Source organism: Aptenodytes forsteri, unplaced genomic scaffold (genome assembly GCF_000699145.1).
Source record: "Aptenodytes forsteri isolate BGI_AS27 unplaced genomic scaffold, ASM69914v1 Scaffold215, whole genome shotgun sequence".
NCBI classification, from domain to species: Eukaryota; Metazoa; Chordata; class Aves; order Sphenisciformes; family Spheniscidae; genus Aptenodytes; species Aptenodytes forsteri.
The window spans coordinates 1,301,014-1,320,985 of record NW_008795910.1 but is presented as its reverse complement, the minus strand read 5'-3'; the positions used below and the strand labels follow the sequence as shown (position 1 = coordinate 1,320,985).

General features: G+C 42.0%; 1 protein-coding gene across 1 annotated transcript in view; it reads right to left on the bottom strand.

Annotated features, from left to right (window-relative positions):
* Positions 1 to 5,875: 5,875 nt before the first annotated feature.
* Positions 5,876 to 19,972, bottom strand: part of PTPRT (protein tyrosine phosphatase, receptor type T) — a 347,808-nt gene continuing 333,711 nt past the window's right edge. Inside the window, exons 26-32 of the mRNA XM_009284586.1 lie at positions 19,162 to 19,311; positions 16,024 to 16,197; positions 12,176 to 12,307; positions 8,933 to 9,058; positions 7,363 to 7,526; positions 6,651 to 6,786; positions 5,876 to 5,929 (exon numbers count right to left, since the gene is read on the bottom strand). Of these exons, the coding sequence (XP_009282861.1) occupies positions 5,876 to 5,929; positions 6,651 to 6,786; positions 7,363 to 7,526; positions 8,933 to 9,058; positions 12,176 to 12,307; positions 16,024 to 16,197; positions 19,162 to 19,311 (936 nt within the window). The remainder of the gene's footprint in view (positions 5,930 to 6,650; positions 6,787 to 7,362; positions 7,527 to 8,932; positions 9,059 to 12,175; positions 12,308 to 16,023; positions 16,198 to 19,161; positions 19,312 to 19,972) is intronic.

Below are 19,972 nucleotides of genomic sequence, written 5' to 3'. Positions count from 1 at the left end.
CAGAATCCTTATTACTCACTTCTGTCTCCCTGACTTTAATTAGCTGGCTCCCCTGTTTCTACTCCTGAAAAGGTTTGTGCAGGGAAGATGCAGTAGTTTGTTCTACCATTTCACAGTCTCCTAGGAGATATACTGAATTTTTGACCCAGAGTCAGTGGTTATGCTGAATAACTTTTGCCACATGGCCCCCTTTATTTTTCTAACAAACTGGGGTTGACTGAAGTTTGTACACTTAAGACAAATGAAAGAATCTCTAACAAAAACACAGCAGGCTCACACCAAGTTCTTGAGATGCCCCTTGCACTGGCTGGAGATATCATAAAAGTTAACTGTGCTACCAATGTAATGGAGTTGATTGTTTAAATTTATTACAGGACAATGAAGTTTTCCGAGTGGAACATTTCCACTGCATTGCACATCCAGGACCGCGTCAGGACCGTGCGCTGCTCTGTGATGACTTGTTAAGAATTCTGCAAGTGTGACAGATAGAGGCAGATCGTATTTGAAGATTCCTCTCTCAAGCAAACCTCCTTTTATCTTTGTCCCTCAGAATTTATGCCTTCTGTTACACTCTGACTGCTCCGTCTCCACAGAGCTCCACAGCGTGGAATGTGGCATTACCTGTTTTTTATGATCTTGGCATGAACTCAGAAAAGTAAGAAAGATGTAAGAGCAGCCATGCAAGAATGAGAGACAGAACGCGGTGCAAGTTTCCTACCTGTTTCAGAACTCCATTTAATCTGCCCTCTCTTCCAACGTTTGGTTTCTCCCAAAGGAGATTTCTTCTCCTTTCCTTCTCTTCCAGATGGCAACTGGTTTAACTGCCTTCTGAATCACCTGCTGCAGGAGCCTCTCTCCTTTCTCTGACTCTACAGGACATCAGGAGCAGTGACCAGCAATCCCTGGCTTGAGATTCCCAAGGGAAATCCTACAAACTACTTCTAAAGGGCCTGTGAAAAGTAAATGGAAAAACAAGTCTACCATCTGCAGGCTTAAACCTACTACTGTGAGGTCCACATTGCCACTGGACATTTTTTTGCAGGGAATTTACAGGTCCAGAATAAAAGATTGGAAACTACTGACACATAAATATGTGCTTCTCTAGGCAAAAGCTTTGGGATTCCCTCCTCTGCCCTACAGAGTTGCACGGACCAGACTGATTAGGGGTCACAGGCATTTCCCAAAATCTCTGTCTGCCTTTTGGGAGTTACCTGGCCGTGTGTGTGTGCATGGGCAGGGGCTGAGCAGGAGAGACGGGGTACAGAAACTGCGGTTTTATTTGGGGGTAAAGGCCACGAAAGTTACAGCTTTTCAATGCATGTAAAAATCTTTCATTGCTAACTGCCTGTTTCCTGTGGACCAAAAATACTCACATAAATGGCTAAAATGTTAATAAATTAAGAGGGACCCACCAGTGCATTAATAAAACTGGCTGGAGCTGAGCATGGCAAAGACAGTCATATTTCTGTGCAACCTTGCTAAAGAATTTCAATCACCAATTGAAAGGCCTCCTACTAACCATAGTCCAGAGACTTCCCTGATCAGAGAATACCAATTATTTCAATCTGGAGACATAAATAAACCCACCAAATTCCCATTTGCTTGCTTGCCACCAGAGGTCCTGATTCAGTTACCTTCACATGTACATTGTACTCCCTTGCATGGTCTCATTTCATTATATTAATAAACAAGTACCTCAAGTCTATTTTTGCAGGAGGTCAAATGCCCTTTTCCTTACAGATAATTTGAGTAAGGGGGAAAAAAAAAAAGTGCCAGCATAGGACACAGCTCCTGCAGAGATCTTTATTAAAAAAAAAAAACCAAACACAAAACCAAACACAAAGCCACCAAACACAAAACTAAAAAAAAAAAAAAAAAAGAAGATTGTTAAGACCTACTGTACCTTTTAGGGGTTTTGGTTTATCTCTTTCCTGCAGACAACTCAGGATCTTCCTTCTCCAGCAGACAGCCTAGATAGCTTTGGAATTCTTTGCTTCAGTTACATCCCTTAATAATTTAAGATGTTAGTTACCCCATGTATGAGATAGTCATCCCTGCTCTGCCCTTCTTTACCTATTTCTAGTTCCCTGTATTTCAGGTTACACTTTAGACCAATACTATGCTATTAATAAACAGTGCTCCCTCACCCCGAAGGACGTCTAATTGGGAATAAGTTTATCCTCATTATGACCACTCAAATATTGTAAATATCATATTTTTCCAGCCTAAAATTCAGTCATTGAGGAATTCACATTTTCTACTGTACATTATTGCTTTCTATCCACAGCAGGGGATGCCTAGGTTGGAAAGCTCGCCTTGACTAGTAATCCTTTCAGGAGTGAGAAAGCCTCCTTTATCTCATCTCATAATTTCTCTCTTTCCCAGCAAAAACAAACCCATCACCCACAATCTTGCTTCAAGCACATTACCTATTTTGCTATAAGCTGTTCTCTATGGTTTAAACAACCTCAAGGTAATAAGGTTATTTAAAGTGAGCTGCTTCTCTCTCCACACGATGCCCTTCATCATTAATTCACACTCAGCATATATGCATTGTGCAGCGAGGAACAGCATAAAGATCCCTGAGCCAACACAGACTGGAGCTGGGTCAGTCCCCCATAAGCAACGTAACTGCATGACGATATAACAGTTTGGCAGCATAATCTGTAGTGTTTGCTGAGCATCTTTCCACACGGATTGTAGGCTGGACATTAGAAGAAGGTTGAGACACACGGCCTAGTTGCCACATAATAAGCTGTGACTAACAGGCGGGCTGTGGTAACCAACATTTGCATTAAACTTCTTCCTTGCAAATACAAGGTAAAATTTAGCTTAAATATCTTCCCCTGCAGTTTATGCTAACATCACTTTGCACTTGCAGAGGGCTAAAAGCACACAGTGAGTTGCTGTGGGTATGCTGATACACACACCTGACCCTGTAGTAGCATTTTTCATACTATGAAAACACATTTAAACCTACCCCAAGACCTTAAACAACTCCACTGCAAGTGCTATTCTGCTCTGCTTATGCAACACCTGCTTCTCTCCATGCGCACATCCCTCCTGTGGGCTTACTTCTGGCTTTTTAATCCACTTTCCGTCACGCTACCGTTCAGCCATGCTACCTCCTACACTTCACATCTCAGTCATATTGCCATTTCTTCTACCTCTCTATTCCTTTTATCCTGGCTGTCACCCTCAGTACTTGCACTAGTCCTTCAGTAACTCATGATGGGGACCTATCACTATGCTAGTCTCCATGTAAAATTAACAGAATGCTAAAAACTAATTAATATTTCCATAGTATCCATAGGGAGTGATTCCTCCTGGCTTTCTGCTGTTAGCAAAGTCACGAACACTTTGCTGACTTGTAGTTACTTCCTACCTGGGCAGTTGTTGAAAATCCCGTTCTGGGATCAGGATTCCCTCTTCCCTCTTGTTTGCTAACAGCTCCAACTCCTGACCTACGCTGTTACAGCAAGCCACCCGCAATCAAAACATTAATATTATGCCTTCCTTCTCCTTTTTCTCTAATAGTTTTGCTTTGCCTTCTATTTTTTCTGCAGAATTTTTTTGTGTTGCTTAGTGGCAAAAGGAAAAAAAAAATTAAAACCAGTAGTTTGTTTCATGAGACGCCAAACATTCACCTACAGCCCCAATAGGAACTAAAGGTGATTTCATGATTTCTTGCAGACAACAAGAAGGACCAACTAGAAACAGAGCAGAGGCACCTGTGAGGGGGTTATCTCTGATACTTTATGGCATATTGGCTTCATCAAGGACAATGTGGTTCAAGGTCATTTAAGACCTTCATGATACTCACTTGGAACAAGCCAAGAATCCAAAGCTCCTTGGAAAGAATATGAGCTAGGTGGTTCAGCGTCCTATGCAAGCCCCTCCTCTGCTTAGCAGGAAGAGGATTATTGCTGTTCCAAGCATCCTGCCTTAGGCCGTTGCAGGTCCTGGTAGGGATGATAACTATTTGGTTACATACTGGTATGTTTGAGTCGAGAGTTGCTTTTATCAGATTCAATTTTCATCCTTCATTGTCAAGGCAAAGGTACGACTATTGAAAAAAGAATGACCACGAAGCAGAGGCGCCTTTTGAATTTACATAGAGAATTAGCAAAATTTTTTGAACTTCTGGCATGCTCTATGCCAGGCATTGACATGACAGAGCTCCCAGCACAGTCTGAGTATTTACCTGAGGGTGGAAAACTACAGGGTGGTAAGAAAGCAGAGTTTCCTTAAGCTCCTACCTTCTGTCTATCTTTTAGTAAGTCTGTATTTGAAGAAATCTACATCTCCCAGAATTTAATTTATACACAGAGCAACCTCGTATCCCTGCACCCTCAAGATAAATAAATGGCTAAATTGAAATACTGAATACTGTAAGGCCTTGTTCATTCAATTATTTTTTTCTCCAAGATTACCCTCTAGACCTTAATGATTAACTACTTAAACATACTCTTTCAGTAAAGCAATTTCTTAGCTGCTAAGAAGTCAGAGTGAGACCCAGAACCATGGCAAAACACATCTGGTGTTTGTTTCAAAGAAGGAGAGCTGCACAGGCATTTTTGCAGAACAAAACAAAAGCTGTTTTGCTTAAGAAGGAAAGTTGCTGTGCTCGTCTAATACTTTTCTTAACACATGTCAGAATAGGTTTCTATGTACGTACATCACCTTTCCTACAGCTTGGATGAGTTACCATTTTTAAGCTTGCAGGGCCTGGAAATCTGAATAAATCACACAACTACATCTGACTACAACAGTTTGGAAATAAGTGAGGAAATCCTGACCAAACCCAATTTTAAGATTCCCTTCAGATTTTAAGCTCTTGAGCAGGAACCGTCTTTGTTCTCTGTTTGCACAGTGCCTAGTTCAGCATGGTCCTGTCGTGACCAGGGGTCCTAAGTTCTACAGCAAATAAATAAAAAATAATAATACATAGTATACAGTCAATAATACCTACTTTATACCCTGTTTTTCAAAGACACACTGCACCCCAGCAAATACTTGAAAAATATGGTAACAAAGTTACCAAAAGTTGCAAGACAAATGCAATTTGTTTGATGCAAATATTTAACCTTAAGGTTTGAGTGGCTGGGAAACTCATTAACGGTATTGCTTCACCAGCACTGAAACGAACACAGACCAGGGAGGTGTAACCGGTTCATGCACAGCCTTGGGAGCCTAGCAGAAACTGGGAGGAAACATTTCTGTGGAAGCCGAGGCAGTGAATCCATGAACAGCTTCTCATCTCCACCATCTATTTTCATGCTAAAAGGGACTACATATGGAAAGAGAATTCCAGTGCGTTTTGTTTGTGTTGGCCTTTTCATTTGGAAAAACAAATAAAAGGAACAGATAAGGTAGACAAACTATAATGAAACATTTCATATATCCCCTATGGCTATCTCATTTTTCCCAAATGACTGCTGCATGAAATTCAGAAATTAAAGACTGGGATTTGAGAACAAAATTATAAATTAAAAAGGAGACATTTAAAAGAGAATTTCCTAAGGGTTTCATTCTTTCCCCACTCTGCAGCAAGGAGAGCAAAAATACAATCCAAAAGAGGAGAGAAGAAGTCAGAGGGGATTAGAAAGTCCAGTCTTTCAGTCTGTCTCCCATTTTGCTAATTTTTACAGTAGGTTATTTAAGAAGCAGTAGATGTTCTGATAGAAAGCAGGCAGCAGCAAACACAGGCATCATCTCCTCCTTCCAGCGAGGTCTGTGCAATCTCAGTCTCTTGCTCCGGGAAGGAGAGGTTTTCCTTCCCACACTTGTTACTGCCTTCCAGTGTGGGAGAGGGGAGAAACGTCTGCCAGAGATTGGGGTCTGGCATTTCGGAGGCTCCCCTCCCTCCACTGGGCTAAAAGGAACTCAAGTATTCCAGTGCAACCTCGTATACAAATTTATACTGTTCCTGAAAGAGAGAACAGAAATCAGTGACATTAGGATACAGGTAAATTCTTCACTCTACAAGCTGCAAAAAATGCCTTCTCCCTCTTTCTTATGCCGTTTGACAGGACCAGGCAAATATTAATTGTATTTCTACGTGATCCTGAACAAGCATTACTAAGAGATGGTATCATCAATGAAAGAGAAAAACACTCAAAGAGACAGCCACAGTATGGACTATTCATTATTTGCTTCATGCCCTCACTATGCGCATTGCTTTTGAGGAAAGAATTCAGTGTGATCGATTGAGAAGATTGAATTCAGGACAGTTTAATCTCTTCAGTTGCAGGGAGCAAGGCCTGGGGTTCGGACCGTTCTCCATTCCTGGTTTCAAGGCATGTCACAGCATTAAGCACCAGGCCGTACACATGCACAGGAGGACAAATCCCACTCCCTCCCCATGGCCATGGTGACAGCTACTTGGGGTTTAACCTCCTGGAGGCAGCTAGGTGTGGGAGACATTGTTCATCACGCTGCCAGGGCCGCTGTTCCCTGTCTGCTCAAGGAGAGAAGCAGTGGGACCAGAGGATTCATTGCATGTGCCAAAATGGGACTGGTTTTAATTCTAATGGCTTTACATTATGATTGTCTTTATTCATACTGAGCTAAGCCATGGAATTTTTCTACCCATCCTAAAATTCCCCCTGCATACGCTGGGTAGGATAAGGAGCAGGAAAAAAGCTTACCAGTGACTCCACCATGTTGGATTTGTTATTCCGTAGCGTTTTCACTATGTGGAACACATCAATGATATTTTGCTGTTGAATCATTTCACACACGCTGCAGATGGCACAGAAGGTGCCGCTGCGTCCCCCACCGTTCCTGGGCGCAGAAGAAAAGAGGCAACACATGAAGCTAGGCAAGGCTGAGGGAATGGAGGAAAGCACTGCTAACACAACAGCTCACACACCACATATACTAAGAAAGGTCTGTAATGTAAGGACTGGTTAAGGACATTCAAGGGTTTGTGCAAGTGGAGACCTGCATTGCAGGAGACAGGGATGGAAGGGCTAAGCCGATCCCTGGCAGTGGCAGACAGGGAAGCCCCAGGGACCGCAGTGCTGCTCCTCACTGCTCTGGGGCTCACAGCAGCTCAGTGGTCGGAGCTGGACATGTGGCAGCGCTGCTTTGGTTATGTCTGGGCTCCAGTCATGAGACCTACCTACACAACAGAAAGCAGCAGAGCTTTTTCAGCTACTCCTCACGGCAATCAGTAAAATCTCTGGGCCAGGTTGCTATAACGCAGCACAATACTCAACTTGAAGTGTATTACAAATGTAATTTAACTTCATTTTCTCCAGCTGAAGCCTGGCAAACCACCAAATTTCCAGATCCCTATAATCAGTGCTCTTCAGACAGCATCTCATGAGGTTACAGACATTTTCCAGTCCTACTTACAGGCAGTGGACAACAGTGCGTCCGTCTCTCCCATCGTACTGTTCCTGCCACTTCTCCAACCTTCTGACCACCTTCAGGAGGGAGCGTTTGGAAGGAGGGGTGTCCCTGTATGCTGGCCAGCCAATGTACTGCAGGTGCTGAACTATGCGATATCCATCCTGGGGCTAAAACAAAGAGCATTTCCAAGACACTAAATGGAATGGGGCAGGAAGCAGAGAGAGAGGGTAAGGCAGGGGGCACTGGTTACACAGCATCTTCCCCTGTGAATCTGATATTATCAATGTTAACATCCTCCACTCTGGATACTTGATACAGTGGGAAACAAGGACTTTTCGGTAATCTGGGTAATAATGATGACCTCAGATATTACAGAGCCAGGCAGAAACTAGGTGCTTAGGATCCCTTGTTTTGTTTTCAGTAGAGAATAAAGTCTCATCAAACTGTATGAATAGATCAAATATGTCTTTCCTGGTAGCCTGCGCTGGAAGTTAGTTGTGCCATAAGAACTAAAGGCAAAGGCGGCCCTCAAAAAATCTCTGGGGACTGTGGCAGGAAAGGATCCTCATAAAGATTTTAGCAGCAGCCATTGGTGTTGAACATAGATGGGTGCAGAGAGCTGTGAGTTCACAGCCTCCACCCTGTCAGCCACACGTTTACAAGCCAACTTCATCCTGAGAGTCACAGAGCCTTGCTCTTATTAGCTATATGACTTCCAGGCCATCCCTGGTTCAGAGGCAGTTGGCCTGAGATATCGGAAGGTGAATATCTAACTGATATATCAGTTCGTGTAGTTGGACCACAAGGTTCACTCTGCAATGCCACGATTGAATTGCCGCACAGGCTCTGACCACACAATCAGAGACTGATGTGTTAAACAGCATGGAAATGTAATTTGTGGAGCCTGTTTCCATTTCTGATTAGAAAAAATGAAAAAGGAACAAAAAAGGAGACATAATCAATCTTGGAAACAACTAATGAGAGAAAAATCCTCTACTGAAACCCTTTCCTGCAGCCCTGAATTTGCATTGCCAGGGTCCAGCATGCAGATAAACTTTGTTTCTATCATTTCAGCTGTCCTGGGGCTGAGGGATACAGATGAAGAGTTGCTTACAGAAATGGCAGTTGCTTATTTATAGGAAAAACAGTGGCAATTGGGAATCCCAGTCTAGCCAGTAAACGTTGCATCTGTCTTCAGAGACATGGCACAGCAGTTGACAGATGGAGAGCTGCTGACACTATCCCAGTTTATTTCCTACAATATTGATGGTTTTATATTGGCTACTAAGTGATTCATTGTTCTCAAATATACATAGAAAAATGCATTCCGTTTAAATACAGATTTTCAGCTCATATCATCCACTTTCTAATTTCAGCCAAGAGTCTTTTACCAATACAGACTGATGCAATTAAATGTTAATTAACGGAAGTAGCTACTGAATTCTGCAGTGGAATTTTGTTCCTAGCTGAGAGATTCAGCATCTCTAAACCACAAGTCTTGGTTCTGCCTCTTCCTCGTGCCAACATATATTTTTGAGAATAAATAGGGAAACTGGTATTTCACTGATCTTACCCTGGCCATGTTGCAGATCCGGAATATCCGGTTGATGATATCTTCGTCAATGTCTGCTGAAACAAACTCTACTTGAATTGGGCCATAACAACAGGATGTCTTCTCTGGCCAGTACTGCATGCAGAGCTGGAGAAAACACCAAAAGAAACAGAAAGCACCTTAACTATTAACAAGGAAATGCATGTTCAGTCGTCTTTCCTTTTGAATTTGTAACCAGCTCAAAATCCATAACCAATCTTGTATTACACGTATTTGCTCAGAGAAGTCCTCCTTCTAGCTCAGTAAAAGTTTTTTTTATCATGAATATGAAGAAAAAAAGAAATATATTTTAGAAGCTTGACTTTTTTCCCCTTTGTCTTTGTATGAACACAATTTGTAACTGATTGAATTCTGGGGTCTGAAAGTGCAAAGAAGGTGGCTCAATGAAGAAGGTGACAAATGAAGCTCCTGTAGGGATATAAATTTAAAATGAACATTAAAAGATTAGTGTCTGTAGGTAAATTTAACAGGAACCGCAGAGGTTTGGTGTTAATGAGGAAACAGTACATGCACCAAGAAAATTAATCTTAACTCAAGCAAAATGGAACTTTTTTCTGTAAGATGAACTTTTTAGCTTTCTGACTTTACCAGCGAGCAGGGGAGGGAGAATGAGTTTGCTCTGAGAGCAACGACAGCAACTCCAATTTCAGGGTGAACCACAACTGAATGTCTGAAGTTCGTGAAGCAGGTTGGAAGTCTTTTTTCTTACGCTGATATTACTGAATTGAAAGTACAAAAAAATTCCTATCCACACAAATTACAATCTAAGTATTTCAAATCCATCTGGAAATAGATCATGGCAAGAAAATATTTTGCATGAGATCTCATTAGCAGTTTCTGCTGAGATTGTAGTTCTTTCTGGTTTTTTTCTTCCTATTTTCAAGTGTAATTTTTTAGAAGTTTTGAAACCCTCAGATGCTCATTTGAACTTGATCTCAAGCTTTTCACGTTCAATCACTGCCAGTAGTAACATCAAGTGTATGCATGCAACTGCATTAATTCTGTATTCCTGTTATTCCTTTGACCATATGGGATTGAAATTGGGTGGGATATTCATGCAATCTTATGCATCTTTGCCCTTGTTAGTTTTTCAAGATTAAGCAAGCCAGCCAAGACCACATAGGCAAGTCCTCCTTTGAAGGTTGCCTTTAGTCTTCATTCAGACTTTCAAGCAGCCCACACATCTCCTCTCAAAGCACCTGTCCAATAGGCAAGGAGATCTGAGCTGAGCAGGTGCTTTAGGAAACAACCTCAAGGTGCGCTGGAAAGAAGAAAAAGATTAAACCTTTCCTTAATATTAAAAATCTGCTTTTCATAAAGCAGGTCTGTGAATGGCCATCTACCCAAATGTATATGTATATACAGCGCTTAAAATGGTCTGTTACGTTCTCTGACCTCCACGTGGTTTTATTTGCACTTTTTCCCTGCATAGTGGATTAAAGGTTCACTTACCTATTTATTTTAACTCTTTTCCTCTCTACAGTTCAGGCACAGCTTTTGTATAAGCAGTTTTTGTATTTGTGTTCTACTCATGGAGATGAGTAACACACCCGGCTCAATGCACACAGATACGGTATCTGCAGGCAACTGTACGCTGACGGTTTTGTAGTGCTTAGGGTACAGCGCTTGGATTAGCAATGATGAACAGCTAGATAATTACAACATTGTCATACAATGACAGTGCAAGCACAACATCGTTAAGTTTCCTTTTCAGAAACCTCACTTTCGCAACTGATATCGAACTGTCACACCTTGCCTTGAAAGCTCGTAAGATACAAACTTTAAAATCATCCTTAACTTCCAGTGCTAGCTGGGCGTTTTTGGCATTGGCTGCAGACTTGAGCCAGGTGATACCATACTAGAATAACTGACAAAGTGACTATGTATTGCCAAATCTCCTTTTCTGTGCCTACAGACTACCTCATAAAAACAGAACTTTGCTAGGAAAAAAACAAAGCAGGTAAAGTCTTGTGCAGAAAGATAGTCGCAAGAATAACACTGGCTGAGGCTGACAGGTTTGTGTTTTCCAAGAACGAAGCGTGAGAAAGTGTGTGATTTCCATAAAAAGCTGTGTTTTTCCTTGAAGTGTCAGAAAAAAAGGGAAAGATGAAATCCACTTCTGGATTCGATGCCAAGACGCAGAATCAGGTTGGGTGAATTGGACAGGAGGCAGCAAATGCACAGGACCTCCAGTTCCTCGCTCAGTGGTGGGACTCTGCGGGTCACCAAGAGAGCCCACTTCTGAGCAGAGCTCTTACTGCGGCTGGAAATGAAATCCCACAGCGTCCACCCTGAAGGGAGATCCCCTCAGTGAAGGGGGTGATTAGTTTCTCCATTACCATCAAAAAATGAGACCAATAATCTCACTGCCTTCAAGTGTGGTAAGATTCTGAAGACAGTGAAGAGGCAAATGAAAAATTAATCCATGAAGTACCAACTACTTGAGGGTTCCTCTCCTCTTGTTTAACAAGTGCTGTAATGGGTGAATTAGCCATGCCAGATGTACTCTTCACGCAAATTGCATGATTACGCCTTTTTGAAAGCTGTTATCTTCTGCCACTCATCAGCAAGGTGGCTGGAAGTCCTAGTACAGGAGGAACTGCAGCAGCTCCCCCTCCCTCCTCAACTCCTGAAAATAATGGTGTGTTTAGTAGCCAAGAAACCGACTTGCACATGACACTAGAAAGAAAAAAAACAAACCACAGCAAAATGTGCTTCTCCATTGTGAAGAGACATGTGCAAACCACATGTCTCAGTACTACAGAATTGCAGTGGAAATCTCAGGGAAAAGATCCTTCAAATGATTTCAGCATCTCTCTTGGTTATATTCTTCTGGAAATGCCATGTGAACAGCCAAGCATGAAGCACACTGGGGCTGTGGTAGGGAACATTTTTCTGAACTAAAGACAAAAATAAGAAAGGGAAGAAAGCAGGTTTGGGAGAAAGATTTAGGTCTACAAACACAAAGTATTTAGATATCTAATCCCTGTTAATTCCAGGAAGAATTAGCTGCCTTAGAAGGAGCCAAGCATGTGGACTTATCCTTCATTATACTCCAAAACATTACCCGTCACTTTCCAGTTGCCTTAATTTATTTATTGGGCTGAGGAGGGGAGGCACAAGAAAACGGCAGCAGAAATGCTCTTAAAACCATCTGGATTTGAGAAGAAAGTTACATGACAGAAATGATGAAAAATGGCTTACCTGGGCTGCATCCATCTCATTCAGCATCACAACAGAGGAGCAGTTATAATCAAACACCAGCCTCCAGAAGTCTGCTATGGTGTTGGGCAAAGGGTGCTGGGTTACAATAAAGGCAGCAGGTTGCTTGTGGCTCTAACAAAAGAATAAGATTAGTTAAAAAAAAAATTCAATCAACTTTTATTCAAACGAATATTATACCCGGGAGGCTATGGCTAGGCAATCTGAGCCATTTAACCAGATTATACAAATCACATATCCTTCTCCTTGTTATCGCTCTGCAATGAATGAATGTCTCATAATGGGATTCTTTTGCTCCCAATGAAGACATTTCATTAAAGTGTCACAAGAGCAGAGATTACCTAAAAATTCAATCATTCAAACTTCAAACGAATATTATACCCGGGAGGCTATGGCTAGGCAATCTCAGCCAAGAATATACAAATCACATATCCTTCTCCTTGTTATCGCTCTGCAATGAATGAATGTCATAATGGGAGATTCTTTTGCTCCCAATGAAGACATTTCATTAAAGTGTCACAAGAGCAGAGATTACCTAAATCTATTATTTATATTTTGAGACTCAGCAAATAATACTAATTCTACTATTACTACTACTACTACTATCAGTAATATTAATAACTGGAAAGAAAACAGCTGGAAGCAAATGTTATCCTTTTTGCTGCAATGGACTCTAGGAACTACAGAAGGGATTAGCCCCCCACGTCTGCTATTGCTCCCTGGTGATGTAGCGCTACAGAGGTGGCACATTTGGATCCCAGCCATCCTTTAAGAGCTTGTGGGGTGATATTCAGAGCCTGCAACACTGGCATTTAATTTCTGATGCTATTCTTTCACCTCAAAAAAGCCCTCTGACCTCAATCTCCCTAACCACGAAGGGGAGGAACTGTGCTCCTAACCTCTGCAGGGCTGCGTTAATGAATGTTTGCGAGGCACTTTGAGATGAAAGGGTACAAGCTCAAAACTTAATCGCTTTCCAACCACAGCAGGCAATGCTTAGATGAGCCTCCAAACTGCACAGTCCTTTGTGCTGCACATCTGTGAAGCAGACTTGAATCAAAAGGCACAATACTTCTGGGTTAAAAAAAAAACATATTAAGATTTTGGACTTAAAGTAAAGAAATAAATAAAACCCCAAAGTATTAAGATGGCAGTTGTGGGGGCTTGCATTTTCTCCTCCATATGAGTCAGATGTGGGTGGAAGTGCTGAGAAGACCATGCTGGGAGGGGGAGAAGGTGCTGTGCATGCTCTGCACCAGCTTGCAGGGCAGCTGCGCCATGCTTCTGAGTGTGCACGTGTGAGGAGGGTGATGGGACATGAAGCAGAGAGAAGGAAAAGGAAATGATCAGTCTGGAATGGATTTTCCTCTTTCTCCCTACTCTGTATTTCAAACCTAGGAGCACCAGTATGGGTCAAAAGCTATGTTGTACAAGACCAACGGAGGCAACAGAGTGGTAAATAAAATAGTGACTCTTATCTCTTAATTAGAGTTAAGAACATCATAATGTTTCTGCTGTGTTTTTTCATTGTGCACCCACATAGCAGATTGCATAATTGGCTGAAGGTAAGATGTGTTTGTGGGTTTTGCCATTAGGAGAAAAAAGAAACATGCCCCACCTGTTTTCTTTGCTACAGGTGAGGAACCAGGCTCACTGTCCAATTTTAAAGGGAAGGTGTCACAGAGATGTTAATTACTCATTAAGAGAACATGTGATCTTGGGGGAAGTACGACAACAAGGACACGACATGGACTCATGTCTCTCTCCAAGCCTCATCCATTAAATACAAAACTATCACCACTTCTGTATGGCTTGACTCAGAGATGTGGGTAAAGTCTCTTTGCGTAAGGATTATGTTCAATTGCTTTAGGGGAAGGTGAGGGACAGTATTTCACCTTTCTTCTTAACAAACCATTTTAAAGATGCAAACATGGCTTTCCAATGATTCTCACAGGAAAGATCCAAGGTCTGTTTACTTGAAAGGGACAGAGGACATGAAGAGGAAAGGTCAGGAGTCTCAAAATCTGCTGGGGGAGAATTCCTCCCCTCTGTGGGCAACGGTAGCCCTTTGGCTGTATTCCCAAAAGCTAACTAAAGGCAGAGGAGGCTGGTTTTTAGAGCTCTGCAGTCAACAGACTGAGACAGTCTCCAGCAGAGTTTAAACTAGGAGCCCAGCCGGAGTGCTTCACCCCGAGGGAGGGTTCAAATGGCGTTCTGTGTCTAAGGTTAATTTTGGTGATCACAGTCCAGAGCAGCCTGCCAGACTGCCTTCCTGGGACAATTCATGCTTCCAAACCCAGGCTGTAACCCATTCTAGGTGTACCATCATCCCTTCCTGCTCTAGCACTTCTTCCATCATAGCTTTCATATAATACACAGAGCAAGCTGCAAGTCAAGTAAGATTTGGGGAGAAGTTTAAAAAAAGAGATAAACATGAGAAATCTGTAAATGAAATGATCAGCACTGGGACTGTGTTGTCAAGTGTTCCCCAGCACGTGCCTGTCTTCACACAATGAAAGAACTAATGATAGCTCAAGGCACTATGGGATGGATGATCTCTTATAAGAGTCCATGCTCAGTACAAGACTGCAGACATGAAGCTAGTGGAAAAGACAAAGAATTTGCAAGGTCTGTCCTCAACAGGAACGCCTATGAAAATGTGGGATTTTGGCTGTTCCCCTCTCTGATTTTTTTTTTCAAAAGCTGCTGATTCCTCTATGGAAGTATAAAGGAGAGCTACAGAACATCATAGTGGCTGAATTTCAATGACGGGTGAAAAATTCCTTTCCTACAAAAAAAATTAATTAGGAGGAATTTTGTGGGGAAGGATACAAGTATTAGCAAAGTGCTTGGAGGTAATGAGGGCTGAAATGTGCAAACACCTTCCCAGTCCCTAAGAAACCAGAGAAGAATTGATTGTGCTTCTGCAGATTTGCCAAAGCACAAAACACACTTTAAAGAAAAAAAAAAGCTTCCTTAGGCATATTTGCAACGAAAACATCACAATCTTTCTGAAAAAAATCTAAAATTAATTCTATGACCATTTGACTTAACCTCTTAAATGCAGTAGGATCACTGTTCCCCAAAGACTGAAAGAACAGACAAAATTAAGAAAGACCGACCCCAACATTACTAGGGAAAAAATTATGACACTTCACCCTGGATCATATTTACACATACTCCAACTGCAATAATTAGCGGCTTTAAAGACATCTCTGTCCAAAGGCAGTTAGGCACCACAGCAAAAAGAAACCATCAACATAATTCACCCTATACAAATGACGTGCGCTGTGGGATTCTAGCCTATAAACAAAGCAAGGGAAAATGCCTTCAGACAGATTTACATCAGTTTAACTCATGTCCTTCAGCCTTAAAGTATTTTGCACATCTGATCCCTGTACTCCCATATTCTTAACTGCATAAGCTCAAATAAATCACTCGCTCCACACTGCAAACTGTTCTTTTCAAAGACCTGATCTGGCAGCTCCTGGAGAACATTTCTCGTCCGAATTATACGATAATCAATGTATGGGAAGAGTTGTCCCACCACTTCTTTGTCCATCTGCCTAAGATAAAACCTCAGACTGCATGCTCATGAACTTCATCAAAAAACTTCCACCAACGTGAGGCAGAACTACAACGGTAGTGTGATAATCATAGTCTAGGCGACACATTTCTGTGTGCCTTGGCCCAGTTTGGAGATGCCAGACCCAGAAACTGCAGGTAAAAAAGGGTTTTTTCTCTGGATCCATTTCTCCCAGAAAAGCATCCTGAGAACAAATAAACTTGATGCAGACTAGGATCAGTGGGGACTGTGCAGTGCTGCTTACATCCATGAGTGCAGCATTGATGTAGTTACTTGATTCGCCATCCACAGAGATGAGGAAAGGCAGGCACCGGTCCAAGGGCAACACGTCCATGCAGCGGTTCTTGTCATGGTTCCTTGGCAAAAGACCGATGCTGCAATCTTCTGGCCGAACACGCGGTGTCACAATATTGAGAGTCTGTGAAGGAGAGAAGGAAGAAGGGAAAGAAAGACAGAAGCAGGCTGAGTGTCTTTGAATTTACTTCCAAGAAGGATGCCATCTGTATAGTATGTTTATTTTAAAGGTACTTAGACTAGCAGATCTTTGGGATCCCAGAGAATGAAAAAGAAGGAGCACTGAGGAGCTTGTTGCTGTTATAATTGCATTTTGCACATCATCCTGAGGTGTTCTTCTGAACACCATAAGCTCCAGCATAAATTGAGGGCACTACACACCTTCCAACAATTTCCAGCTCTAAAACCCCACAGCAGATACCATTTCTGTTTTTTCCTAGAGGTTGGAAATAGCTGTCACAGGTACAAGTTGCAGCTTTGACCTGGTCATGGAGAGAAACCTCCTCGTGTTTCTACCATCCCTAGGGTGGAAGCATGCATCCTTCTCCCTCTTCAAGTGGATCCTGTGCAGAAATACCCTGAGTATTGACCTGGCTCATCCAGCAGGTCAGACTGGGTTCAAATCCTCTGGTGACTCCTCAGTCAAACTACTGATTTATCTTAACAATGCATATAAAAACCTAAGAGAAAATGTTGGGGGTTTTTTAACAGGAAAGTCTATTTGTTTCATATATTATTTAGATTGCCACTTTCCTTTTGGAGTGACACATAGGATGCTTCACTTACATAATCATACCTTATCTCTGGGGACTTGCTGTCAGTCTTTTACCATTATCCGCCTTTCCCACAGCTTGACAGACTGTATTTCTTTAAATCTAATTTTCTTCTGTGTTATCCATTGCAGAGGCCTCCTGACAAACCAGGCCAGGTTGGTCAGCAGGGATCAAAAATAGCAAATCAAAGTGAACGCATCTTAACGCTGTTGCTTAAGTCATGGTAGATCAGTGGCTATCTGACGTCATTCTACTTTTACTTGTTATGTGTCCTCTTCCTGAGCAAAGCCCATGCAGTCATACAGCAAATTCCTTTGCAGCCATCAGAGGAACACAAAATATTTAGGGGCCAAAAATTCTTACACAGAGCTTGACTTCTGCCACAGAGAGATTATGAATGGAGAAAAGAGGAGGGTCAAACAATCCAAGATAAAGCAATGTGTCAAAGTATAAAATTTGAAATAATATAGTTGCTCTAAATTATGCAGGTTCTACATAAAAGTCCCTTTGTCTAGAGATGGAAAGCAGGTAGTCTGGCTGTGGAAGGAACATGAAAGCTCAGATCTCTGATAGTGCAGATAATCAGGCAGTTGACTTGATAGTGATTTACTCCTGTCTATTTTATGCCCTTCCCCTATCTCCCTTGCCTTTGTACTTATTCAGATTACAAAAACTCTCTAGAGTTTAGTTTAGAGTTCTCTCTAGGACTCTCCCCAGTTCAGACAACATGTAGCACCTGAGAAATCCATCCAGCCTTACCTGAGGGCTAGTGGGACCTAAATAAATAATACAAATTGCACCAACAGGTCTATAGTTAGATCAACTGGTTCATAAAGATTGTAGCAAAAGATACCATCTTTTGCATTAAATCCAGACAATTAGGGCTGAAGAATGCTCTGAGCCAAAATCCTGTAAAAATAGATTCTACAACTAGACAGAGAATGAACCTCTTATGCAAAGTACAGCGGAACATTTCCTTCTCACAGGAGTTGCCAGCCCCTGGCAGCTCAAAAGAACAAGCACGCAGGCACCAAGTCTCGTCTCATATCATGACAAAATAAGCCCAGCAAGCGGTGACTTTTTTTTTTAATAGCGTAACAGCATTTGATGAAGTTAGGTTTTGGCTTCTTCATGCCAAGCATCCAAAACCAGAAACACTTTTACAGATCTGACATCACTTGATAAAACCAGATCTTTTTTTAATTGAACTGTCATCAGTTGGGATCCACATTCTTTATCTCACTATACCAACCCTGATGATACCCTGTAAGGTTTCAGATAAAACCCACACATTCTCCCTTTGCGTAGAGAGGGAGGAAAAGAGGCATCTGACTCAGACTGGGGCTCCAAAGGATGTTCTCCTGCTGCAAAACATACTTTGCTGGGAAAGGGGGGGAAAACGCACTTCCTACAATTAAAGGAGTCTCCACCTTTTTACTGCTGACTAAGAACGGCCTCTTAACACATAGCAGAGGTCTCTCTCTCTTTCCTGTCAAACTCACCTTGCCCCAGATTTCCCACAATATTATGTTTTTTCCATACATTGGTGTTGGCTGAAAACCCTAAAGGGATTTACAGATATATGAGGAATGACTGGAAAGCTTAGTTCACTGTTCTGCAGGGTGAGCTCTTTGCTGCGCAAGAGGTACAACTGCACAGGGCTCGTGTGTCCCAAGCCCGTTTATTAGGGTGGGATAAGCAATGGTGATAGCAAAAGGGGGAGGGGTCCCCATTTCATCGCTTGCCCTAGGCAAACCGCGCTACTCTAGCACTTGTGAGTCTTATTACAAGTCATTTCAGTTCTCTCCACCAGGTACTTGGCAAAACATACATAGCGAACTGAGGGATTCAGTTAATTGAAAATTAGTAATAGAGACAGTAACGCTCACTGAGCTTACTTTCTCCTTTGTATGGAAGGACGTCAAGAAGTTGATTGTCAAGACTCAGAAGCAGCATATAAGCCACGAGAACAGATAATAAGGGACTTCGAGGCATAAATGTTTCTCCATAAATTACAGAAGAAAATGAACAACAGAATATTTGATGAAATGAGAAGTATAACATTATGTGTGAAAATTGGTATCCTTGCTCTACTGAAGTGATGGGGACATTTTTTCCCTTGCCGAAGGCCAGAAAGTCCATGCTCAAAACCAAATCTCTGCCTGATCCAGTAGTAAAATACAAAAATCAGCTGAAATCAGACCTTGGCTCAGTATCCCTCTTCTCTGCTCCGTTGGAAATCGTAAAATAACACACAGAAATTGATTAAACACCTTCAATACAACAACTGCAATGACTGAGACACATTGAATTACCTGAAACTCATCTTTTATCTGGCTGGAATTGGTCTGTGGATCTAGTCTGCTGATGTTGTAATATATGGATCTGAACTCACAAACTGGAATGGCCGTGTTGCCACAGAGACATGCCTCCAAAATGGCATCATGGACAAATACATACTGCTCCTGCACAGGGAAGGGGATAAGATATTAAAATCATATTTTCAATACAGATCATGAAATATCACGCCTTTTTTTTTTTTTCCTTAAATCATGCCCGATATGCGTATTTGGCTCTGTTTCATGTGGAGACAAATTACACAGTGTGCTATGCGACAGCTTTGTGAGCATATTTCATCCATCATTGAATGTAAGGTCTCATGTATTCATTTCAAATTTACAAGTAAAATGGGAAGTCACCACTCTCAGGAATGCTGGGACAAAAAGGAGGTGGGCTGAGGAGGAAATCAGGGTGTAAAGGTTTTCTGTTCACAACCATGAGGCAATGGTCAGGAATGGACTGTGCTTTGGACCTATCATAACACCACAGAAACAACTGTACTAACAGGTCTGCTCCATCTGTCTCTTCAAAACCCCTGGACTCTTGGTACTCTGGGTAAAATTCTTTCCCTGAACTAAATGTGAGAAGTCCAAGAAAGTTAAAAGCCCTTCCCTGTTGCAGGCTATTGTCCTGTCCCTCAGGAGGGGAAGGCATTGAAGCACACACATAAAACTTGTGCAGCAGGATAACAGTTCCATAGAAGTTTGTGCAGCTGCTAGACGCTACGTGATAGAGCAGCTTGCTTAATCAGCACCCAAAGCTTGAATCGAGGATGCTTCATTTGTT